Source organism: Protopterus annectens, chromosome 9.part0 (assembly GCF_019279795.1).
Source record: "Protopterus annectens isolate FY-2018-M chromosome 9.part0, PAN1.0, whole genome shotgun sequence".
Taxonomy (NCBI): Eukaryota; Metazoa; Chordata; order Ceratodontiformes; family Protopteridae; genus Protopterus; species Protopterus annectens.
Genome location: NC_056743.1, coordinates 933,194,490 through 933,206,433, shown reverse-complemented (window position 1 = coordinate 933,206,433; position 11,944 = coordinate 933,194,490). Strand labels below are relative to the sequence as shown.

The following is an 11,944-nucleotide window of genomic DNA, read 5'->3' as shown; positions in this document are numbered from 1 at the left end:
TGAAACCATCAAGAATTCTGAAAAACAAATTCAAGATTTTTAAGAAATTTCTCAAACAAAAATATTTCTAAATACAATAAATGCAACTGCTTTAGAAACACTGTCTGATTTCTGCCAAATTTAGCTGCTTTCTGCCTCTTTTGATAAAATCCTGTCTTATCCATTCTCCTTTATTCGGTTGTAGAATATAGGGTGGGGACCTAATTTATTATATTTTTGTGAAGTTATTTGTACATTTATCCGCTACATGTGCATAAACTTTAGTGCAAGAAGCTCAGCAACACATATTCCCATCTTCTGTCCCTCCCCTTTGCAAAGTGTTTGTCATACAGTCATTAAATGCACCTTATGTGTCGTGTTACTCCCTTTATAGTCATTTCGAATGCTGTTATTCTATTTGTTTATTCTGATGTATACTTATTTTCTTTCTACTGTATTTATCTTTCTTGCTTACATGGCCTGGGTTATGGCTGGAAAGGGTCCTTGGACCAGTTAATTTACCCAGTAAACAAATGTTAAATAATAATCAACAAAAGATGCTAAAATCTGCAGCTCATCATTCAATTAAAATTAATAGGCAAAGAAATTTAAAGCCACAGTAGTTAATATTTTGAAGTACGAAGTGGACAAAAAATGATATGGGACTATATGTGATTGGATCTGTCTGAAATGTATATATTGAGAAGGAACTTAGTTTCCACATGAACATATAGAAATAAAGAACCGTACAGATAAACATGATCCTGTTCTGATGTTTTCACATATTCAAGTATAAATGTAAACACACACACAGTTCTCTACCCATAAAACTCAGCTCTGCCACATTTATATTACAAGTCTATGAATATGTATACATTTTTGTTATTTGAGAGGTCTGAGAATAAAAGATGTATTGTTCACTGGGAGCCTTTGTGTTCTTGAATAGCCAGCTCTTCAGAAATAAGTCCCTTACCCTTTTTAATTGGCAGCATAACAGTGAGTAAGCTGATGTGATTTGGGTTCTGTCTGTAGAAGTGGCTGAGTCCTCACAGAAAATCTTTTCGTAGCATTTCAAGTGAAAAATTAGAGAGGAGCTGTAATCTGTACCATCCTTTTCAGCATCAACAGCAGACAAGATGACTCTCAGAAAGGTAAGAGCTGAAAATAAACATCATATATTTCATATAAATTAATCATATTATTTCACGTTATTAATTCATTCTAATTGCCGAGGCCAGGCTTCCAGATATCATATCATAAGTTTTTGTATTTGAGCCAGGATAATCTTATAAAGCTTGCTTTTATCATTTAAAAGAAAACACTGTAACTTCAGACCACATGCTTGCACTATGTACACATAATGTTTAAATGTGTTAAATGAATGTTGCTTCCATCATGAAATGGGCATATAGGGTCTTAAAACAGTAAGAAATGCTGCCTATAAAGGAAATAAAATCTTAATTATTCTGCATTATATTTTTAGTTGAAAGAGGCAAAGAAGTTAGATGTCATGATTATATTTCAGTTTGCATTGCATTTAATTCTATGTTTTCATCATAAAACGCATTCAGATTTCCGACATAATATTTTTCATCAAAAGTACATTTTCTAAATTTACTAATACTAGTAAACTATAGCGATGATTTGAATGCATAAGAACAGATGCTTTTTCTCTGTATATTTAAGAAAATCTAGTACCTTTAGTACATTTTTACTTTTGAAACACTTTCATGAGCATCAGCGAACTGCTGACACTTTAATGTCATAACCCTTTTAACACAAGTTATACAAGACCCATGTTCAAAGCTACCTGGTTTTTGTTTTTGTCTGTAATTCTAATGCCAAATACACTATCCCCCCCTTATTTGCCAAAAAGGCCTTGAAGTATACTGGAAGAGCTTGTGCCATTATGGTCCAGGTAACCCGGGTTTGATTCTTAACTCTGGTGCTTGTCATTTAAAGGCAGGGAAAATGGGCCTGTCCTTGGGAGGGGGTGAAAGGGATGAATCTTGGGGCACATTAATGTATTGGCCAAACAGTATTTAATTACAGAAGTGAGGGGCCAGGCAGTGCTGATGTCCAATGTGTGTACTACCATGGTCTGTTACTGTTGTGTAAGGGACAGGGAATGCAACCACTCCTTGGCAGCAGTATAATGCTGCACCAGTTGCCTTGCTAGCGCTGAGCATGGGTCCGAGGAAGTCTTGGGGTGTAAAGGTGACTCAGTAGACTTGGTGCTTTGATTTCCTTGCTGGCCTGAGCATGGGTCCAAGGAAGTCCTGGGGTGTAAAGGTGGCTCAGTAGACTTGTTGGATGAGTAGAGGCTCTGGGGGCAGCTGATGACCAGCTGCTAACATTATATCATAAAGCCTTGGTAACCAGGGCTACAGCTGCAACTTACTGCAGCACAGCAGCCTGCTTATTTCATCTTCCTTGCACACTGTTGCTTCCAGCCCCTTACCATGAAACCTGAATTACATACTTTTGTTCAACCCTTGGTAGGAAGCAGCATGCAGTTGCTAGTGATCCTGTCTTTCACACGTAATGAAATGTGAAAAAAATGGCACAGCCCAACACATGTATGTTGGATTCCCATAGGCTCTGCTTGCCTTCCACTTGCTCACCAGTTCCTCAAAAAAGACATTTGTGTGTAGGTTAATGGATTACCAAAATAAAAATAAATCCCATTCTCTGATTTCACTTTAGCATACATAATTCTGCCAGATTCATGAGTTAATTTATTTGGGAAACTTCTTGTTTAAAAGATAGCTGATAGCCAGTCCAGCAGCTTACAGGAATAAAAACTTGACTACTGGCCAGGCACTCAGAGTTCAGTTAGTGACTCAGGTGATTGACAATACTGACAGGGAAGTAAGAGGTGCCTGTCCTGGGGGGGGGATGGTTTCAGGATGGCTATGACTGCTGCACTGCCAGTGTCACATAATGTAGGTCTCATGAACAGAGAAAGCAGGGAGTGGTTTATGAAGGGGTATGCACTGTGGCTACCCAAGCTAGTGCCAATAGCTCCTATCGCACATGTGAAGGAACAAGCACACATGGATATAATAAGAGCAATGGCAGTCCCCAGTCCCTGCAGTGATGCAAGTATGCACATCATCACCGGGGAGGGGTGAGGGCCATAAAAAATGGTCTCAATTGCCAGGATGCCAGTGAGAGCGCAAGCATACTGCACGTCTACCCAGATGATGCCATCTCACCCCCCCCCCGTAGAGGCACTCGTTCTGGCTGATCTGAGGATGATTCTCAACACCAGAGAATGACTGGACCCATGTATCACTGGCAAGGCTTTATGATCAGCAGAGGGGCTAAAACGATACAGAAAAAAAGTAGTTGGTGATAGAATATATTTATGATATAGCAGATTACAGCCATAAAATGCTTTAAAAAACAACACTCTTTATTATGTGTCACGGGACAGTAATAAAATGTAGTAGCGTTTAGTTACACTGCGTACGCATAACGAGAGAAAAGCATGTTCCTGAGGAAAATGGTGTGGATATTATGTATACGTTTTTTTTTTTTTTTTTTTTTAATAAAATTAAGTGAAATAATTTTTCAGTCAATGATCAGTATACAGCTCAAACTGATTCAGTTATAGATCCCCTGGCACGCTCTTGTAATCTTTTTATATTGGTGAAACTATTAGGAAATTTAAAGTAAGACTGCAGGAGCATGTCAGAGATATTAAAAACAATAGATTTGAAAGTCCTTTTGGATCACATTTTAATTTGTTTCATAATGGTGATGTTTATAATTTGAAGGTTACTGTATTAGTAAAAGTGTCTATACATATTAGATGTAGAATGCCCATAAATTACTTAATTTTAACAAAGAAAAACATTTATACTGACTATAGTTAAGCCATATGACATGAATACAGAACTTAATTAAAATGTATTTATTGATTAATGCATTTCTTAATTGTAATTTTCATATGTGAATATTAGGTTAATTGTATTGGAAGGTCATTTTAACTTTAGCTAATGATTTGAGGTTAGAACGTGTACTTTGTGTTTATGAGATAAAGACTTTAACCATTATGCAAAACTCACACCTATTTATATTACTTCTTTGTAACTAGGGATTTCTCCTTACATGCTTTTCAGCTGAGGACTAGAGACTGTTATATCTATTTTTTTGTTGAAATTGGTTATTTTTAACAACTGTAGTCAAAGTAATATTTGTCACATAACCTGGAAATACTACAATTTAAAGACCACTGTTGCACAAACCTGAAAAGAAACATTTAATTTTTTAATCATCCCTCTTTTTTTTTTTTTTTTTTTTTTATAATATTTCATTTATTTACATGGGTAAGTATTAGACTAGCTGCCTTGATGGCCCATTTTAATTCTAGCCAATTTTATTTTCAAAAGTGAGAATTAAATCTTGTACTTTGTGACTGTGAGGTAAACATCTTAACCATTATACTAACCCTACATATCGTACCAATTTCCACACCAATTGCATAAATACATGCAAGTGCATTCCAAGCTTAAAATTCCTAGATTAAACCTTCTCTGCAAAAAGGCATTGACAGGTGCACCGTCATTATTTTCCTGTACATGCCTAATCCAGAACAATAATTTCAACCGTACTTGAGATGGCAGTAGTCATTCAAAGGCGCTTTTACTCATTTCACCTGATTATTTATTATCAGCACAGAAGATTTTGAGGACTGAGAAGTAGGGTTGCCACCTTTTCAAATGGCCAAAGTGGGACATTTTTGGGACAAACATCAGATTTTACAGGCCGACACACCCACGGTCAGTACAAAGGATAGAACTTAACATTTTTGCCTAAATAAAAGCTTTTTCTTGTAGCATTTTAGTTGCTTATTCTGTTTCTTGTAACATTTAGGTATTTTAGATACAGAATAACTGTTTTATGCAGCTATTACATAAAATATAGGATATAATTATGTCCTACAATCTCAGGACATTTGCCATTTTTAATATTTTTTGTCAGGACACAACTGCCCAAAGAGGGACTATCCTTCGCAAAGTGGGACAGATGTTAACCCTACTGAGAAGCATGAATGTAATCACAAACTTTAAATAAATCATGAACCTGAAGACAAAAGAAAAGAGTAGCACAGAAAGAAACACATATTCATTTCATTCATCTTATCTGTTGATATCCCACATCTGTCTGGCATCACATGTAAATCACTTTTAATTCATGACGATGTTACAAACTTCCATAGGGTACATTCAGATGACAATGTTGTTGTGTCTTTCAGCTTTTCCCGGTTAGGGGTCGCCACAGCGGAACTCCGGTCCGCCAATGATTGGCAGTAGATTTTTACGTGCCGAGTTGCCGGCCCTGACGCACAACCTTCAATGAAGGTATGCCCATTCACGCATGTCTCCACACAGAAGACGCTCTAGCTGAGAATCAAACAGGACAATGTCTTACTGTGAGGCAACAACGCTACTGCAGCACCACCACCACAGTACTACATTCAGATGACAATAATTTCATTATTCATTCCCTTCACTTTATGCTTCCACTCACATTTCTAGTCTATAGGATCTAATCCTTTGCAGGGGTGACAAAAGTTTCACACTGTTAATCTCATTAAGAAATTCTCAACAACAAAACATCATAGCAACATACAAAGAGAACTTTTGACTACTGTGTCTGCCAGGGTTGACTTTATTCCAAGTTTCACTACAGTGTATCCTTATATGTATACCATGGCAGCCATCTAAATACAAACTCACGTCAAGAGTATTGCTTTGCAGGTCTGTTTTTGCTCTTCTGCACTTCATTGACAGTAACTATTACTTCAGCAATTATTGCTTCAAGTTTAGATTTCCACGTATTAGTTATTGCTGTCATAATCAGATTTAATAATGTTTGTTCAGTTTTCATCAGGTATGTTCATTTGCCATCTCTTAGCAACAATAGTAACTTGGTAATTGTTATTGCCTTATCTAGCAATTCTGCTAATAGTATTTGCCACTCAAATTTGAATGTACTGAGTCTCTTGACAGGACCAGAAGATATACTCCATTGTCATGTAAGCTCCTGTATCACAATTCTGGCATGTTGGATCTTCTGGAGGTACATCCTTCACAACCTTGCTGGAGTACTAAAAAGTTGTGTAAACACTTCCAAGCGAACATTGTGGATTAATAACATATCTTAGCAACTTGCATAAATATTACCAGCTTTGAATATCTGCTTCTCATCCTATGTCCCTTACTTGATTTTTCTTCTTTTTGTACAGCGCTTTGTTTTTAAGTTTTCTTAGTGCTGTAAATGCCAAATTTACTAAAATCATAGTCAATAGCAGGTAGCCTGCACCCTCCATCAATAATAATACCAGTGTGACTACATATTTCCCTTCAATTCATTTTAGACATAGAATTCTTACTGTACTCAACATGCCTTCAAATTACAACCTCAATGTTCATTTAAAATGAGCTACTGTATATTTTTGTTTCAAGTACCCTACCCTACACCACTTCTCAGGTACTCCCAGAACATAAGCCATATCTCTCATCTTTGAAACATCAACTATCTGGACAAAGGCCCATGAAAAATATGTACAACTTGCCAAAAATCTGGACACTGATTTAACATAAAATGTGCATACATAATTATGCAACCACACCCACTCCATTGAAATTGTGGGATACCAATATTCAAACACAAATTGAAGAACAGACAAGTTCTGAAAGTAGTGATGCCTCTTACAACACACGTATATATACACACACACGCACACACACACACACACACACACACACACACACACACACACACACACACACACACACACACACACACACACACACACACTCATAGACACACAAACACACGCATACACATAAGCATGACTGAGTGCACATTCTTCATGTGGAGTATAACTAGGTCATCTAAAATTCAAAAACAAATCACAATCAAATGTATGCATTGGATGGTGATAAGAGCTGTCTTTGCAATGTCTGCTGTTACTGTTATGTAATATTAAGAAGGAAAGAGGGTCTGTTTTTAGTATAATCAACAAGCACACATTAAGCGAACATGCCCCTAGCTGCTTCTGCAGTGTAGTGATTACTGCAAGAAATGATCGTCAACTTTATGGTAAGTAACAGATCTGTTTTTTTTCTACACTGAGCCTGAACATGCTTACAAAGTAAAGATGGGATGATCTCATCTCCTCCCCAAATGTCTGTGAACGTACACAGTATAGTCTGTTAAATTACACAAAGTTACTTTGTCTGGCTATGTGATGCAAAGTACATGCTGCAGGGTTCTGAACCTTGTTGTGCATCTCTTTGACACATTAGAGTTTATAGGGAAAACATCCATAAAAGTCCTGCACACGTGGGACCACTCTGCTGACAACAGCAGGCACGTGATACCACAAGGAAAAATACTGCTCAGACTGGCATCAAAATCCCATACTGCATGTAATAAACTAGACAGCAGGTTACAGAACTATGCTGATTGTGTGGAGTATAACTACATGATCCCACAGAAAAACAAACAGACACAGAGATATACCAACAAACATACACACACATATACTGACACATAGACAGCCATATCTGTTCCCAAGCACACGCAGATGTGAGCACACACAACACACACCCATACACACATACGCACAAACAGGCACATACAGGCACATACAGGCACATACAGAAGCACAGACATGCACACATATAGACATTTATATAAACCCCCCACACAGGCGCACACACACACACACACACACACACACACACACACACACACACACACACACACACACACACACACACAAACATATGCATACAGATGCACACATATCCACATCTGTGCACAGAGATACACAAAGATGTATATACAGACATAACACTCACAATATCTCAAACACACACACAGTGGACTGAAATGGACAGAGAGAAAACATGGACATCTGTTGTGAAGGCTGCTGCTCTTTAAAGGGGTGGTAGTGAAGTAAACTTTCCTTCCATTTTCACTTCAGCAATAGTAGACAGTGCTAAATGAACAAGGAATTACAAATATTTTTGTTGCAGAACAAGGGCTAATTGAAAATACTAATGCTGAGTGAGGTCCAAAGAGCAGAAAATGTAATTTTGAAAAAAGGTCATGTTATACCACAGCGTTATTATAGGTAATAAAAGTGCTTGGGACCAGCTAGCAGAATGCATATGGGAAATAATCAAAAGACCTGACTAAACAAGGGCAAGTGGAAAGCAATTTAATTATTCTTTTCAGAACTACGCCTACAATCAAGAACAGGAAATCTATATTTTTGATAGAGAAAAGCTAGCAATTAAGTTAACCTTAATTTGGACTCTGTGGATCAAGTCATTTGAGTGGTCACTCAGACATTTTTGTATAGAAGTGTGCCTGAACTGCAATGATTCCTTACCGAGTGTCCTTGCTTTGTGCAGTGGGGATGTATAACTTTATGGCCTGCATCATATTTGATTATGCCACTCTGTCTTACTCTTGGCTAAAGTGTGCATTGTTGTGCATTTTACTTACATGCTGAATGTCTGCCATGGCCCACAAATGACAAGGAGAAGTTAAATCTGTAGTCCCATGTATGAGTCAGGCATGCCTTTTTTTCCCTGTGATTACCCAGTTTCTTTCTTTCTTTCTCGTTTGTTTACCAAGTAAGCGAGTCAGCCCAGGAACTTCTGTCAGCTATGTGTATATCAGTCTGAAGGGTTGGTGATTTGATTGCTGCTACGTACCATACGTGGAATGGGTGGTACAACAGCAGTAAATGTCTGTCTCTCACTGTCTTAATTAATTGGTACATCACTTATCTTTGTCCTTCTATTTTCCTGGATATTTTGCTAGTTTACTGGAGTAATGTGTCAAAAATATCAGTTCCTGGATTGCAAGAGTTACTTAGGAAATTGGCTTTCATCTTTCGGTAAGAAATATACAAAGAAAATAATACGGGATAAAAGTCCCAAATCAGGACTAGTCTTTGTTCACTTTAACTGGCAACCAGAAAAGTGAGAAATGTGACTTAAAGATTTAATTTAATCAATCCTGATTGTGTCATACCTTTCAGTTGTCTATATACTATTTATTTTGTATCATGGCAGATGTACACACGAACTGCTCTACTAGTAATCTAAACAGTATATCCCTTAACTAAAAAGCTCAGCACTTGTTCCTAAAAAGCTTTTTTTTTTCTCCAAAAAAAAAAAAAAAAAAGCTCAGCACTTGTCTTACAAGCATCTTCTTTTCAGGCTTAGCACTTCTGTATTATACAAAGTCCCTCACTAGCGACCCCCCCCCCCAGGAGTACCCACTTCCTTACTACGTCCTCTCTCATTCAGTTACACCCCAAACTTCTTAATTTCTCTAGCACGTCGAAGGGCCAGATGCTGGCGTTTTCTCCTGTCCAGTTGGTGAATCTGGGAATATTGAGGCAATGTTACAATTGCCTCATGTACACAGACAACCCTCTCCTCCTCCCACATAACACAAATACTTGCGAGAGATGCAGCTATTTAGCCAAACTGGAGGCTGAGCTCTCTCAACTCAGGACTGGCAAGACCAGACAGGAGGAGAAGGCAACTACACACACCACAAAACCAGTCTCACATAAAGCTATCACAACAATGAATCAAACACATAAACACACAAAGACATACTCGGAGGCTCTGAGCAAAATTTACCTAAACAGCAGAGGCCTCCAAAGCAGACATCCAAGCAACTGCCACCTCATGACACACCACAGGCAACACATAAAACACAAAATCAGTGTGCAAAGCAGTCACAGCCCTTAAGGCCAAATACAACACCAAACATACTTGTCATAGGTGACTCCATAGTCAGACACACTGACGTCCCACTCACCAGGCTGAACAAGGAGAGGGTCACAGTAAGCTGCCTATCGGGCGCTAGAATCCGCCACATAACACAAGCACTTGGGTCACTCCACAGCAAGTAGAAATATGACACAGTCATTGTCCATGCTGGTGTGAACGACCTGAGATGTACCTCCCTGGACTACATGAAAAGAGACATAGAGGAGCTCTCTGATTATGTAGCCCAGGCAGGTATGACCCTGACCCTGAGCAGCATCCTTCCTTCACCAAGAATGATGCCACAACATAGAGACAAGATGATCAGCTTTAATAATTGGCTTAATTTCTGGTGTCATTCAAAGGGGATCCAGTGTCTGTCTGCCTGGGATGACATGCTTGACAAGCCACGCTGCTTCGCAAGGGACGGCTTGCACCTGTCACACCTGGGATTCCGGATATTGGCTAAGGCTCTTGCCACCCCCATAGTGCCTTTTTTAGGCAAGGCTCAAATTCTAAACCTACCATGCTAGAAAACAAAAATGGGAAGAAACTAAGGGTAATGCTGCTCAATGCCAGAAGTCTAAATCTCAAAATGCACGCACTCGAGGCCCTTCTCAGTATGGATAACATCGATGTCTGTGCTGTGACTGAAACCTGGTTCAAGGCTCCTGAGACCACCCCGGCACTATCAGGTTTTACCTCATATCATGCGTTCCGGCCCCAAATCCCAGACCACACCACAAAAGGAGGGGGTGTATCCATATTCATCAAGGATACCCACACCTCCAGGTTGGTGGCAACGCACGAAGCATCGGAAACCATCCAGGTGCAATTAACCATAGGCAAAACTGCTCTACAATTTGTAGCATGCTACAGGCCACCCTCTCAAACTCAGGAACCCCACACAGCCTTCCTGAAGACACTGGAGGGTATAAATGTATCTCCAAACACCATTATATTGGGTGACTTCAACTACCCGAATATAGACTGGGAACATTACTCAAGCCCAAACTTTCTAGCCCAAAGGTTCCTGGAGTTCATAAATTCAAATGCCATGGAACAACTAGTCACCGTTCCCACAAGAGGAGAAAATATACTAGATCTCATCATCACAAACATGGGGACAAAATGCTCCACACCGGAAGTATATCCCTCATTGGTGAGATCAGATCATAAACTAATCTCACTCGATATCCACATCCCGCCCCCACCCCAAACAAAAAAGACCACAGTGAAGAACTTCTCTAAAGCAGACTTCACACTACTCAAGACTGGTGTGGTATCCTTCAAGGCCCCCGAGCCAGTGGAAACCACAACCCAAGCTGTGGAAGCCCTTACAAATGCCTTCTACGAACACCTCCAGGACTGCATGGATCAGGCAATCCCTAATAAAACCAAGACTCTTTCCACCAAGGGCAAACATCCAGTCTGGTGGACCCCAGCCATAAACAAACTTTACAATAAGAGGAGAAAGCTGTTACATGATATAGCAAAATCCATAAAAGAGAAGACACCTTTGATCATTATTAGTAAAACAATACGAGCACTCATAAAATCATCCAAGGCCAACTTTGAGAGAAAAATTGCCATAGATTCAAAAGACAATCATAAGGCCTTCTTCAGCTATGTTAGAAACCTGGGTGGAAACTCCCAGATATGCTCAGAATTAGTCCAAAATGATACAAAAATCACTGAACCCACAGACATTGCCAACATACTGGCAGACAGGTTCAGTGCAAACTTCACCCCCCCCCCCCCAAAAGGAGAGATAACTATCCCAGCGGAGTGCAGCCTCCCAGACATCTCCAATGCGCAGGTGAAAGCTGCTCTCTCTAAAGCTAAAAACACAGCATCAATGGGACCAGATGGTGTCCCCGGCTGTGTGCTACACGAACTCAATGAGGAACTAAACCCGCACATAAGGCAGCTGTTTAATCTTAGCCTTACCACAGGATACGTGCCCAAGGAGTGGCGTACGGCAACTGTGGTCCCACTCCACAAAGGCGGTGCCTCTACAGACCCTGGTAATTACCACCCCATAAGCTTAACAAGCCTGGTCTGCAAAGCTATGGAGAGGATCATAATGGAACTCATAAACAAAGACATAGGGGACTTGCAGACATTGGACCCGACCTAGTTTGGCTTTG

At 39.5% G+C, this 11,944-nt stretch overlaps 1 protein-coding gene across 1 annotated transcript in view; it reads left to right on the top strand.

The window, feature by feature from the left end:
- Window positions 1-978: 978 nt before the first annotated feature.
- The window catches only part of LOC122811677 (aquaporin-4-like), a 99,495-nt gene continuing 88,529 nt past the window's right edge, over window positions 979-11,944 (top strand). Inside the window, exon 1 of the mRNA XM_044083676.1 lies at window positions 979-1,130. Within this exon, the coding sequence (XP_043939611.1) occupies window positions 1,116-1,130 (15 nt within the window). The 5' untranslated portion in view covers window positions 979-1,115. The remainder of the gene's footprint in view (window positions 1,131-11,944) is intronic.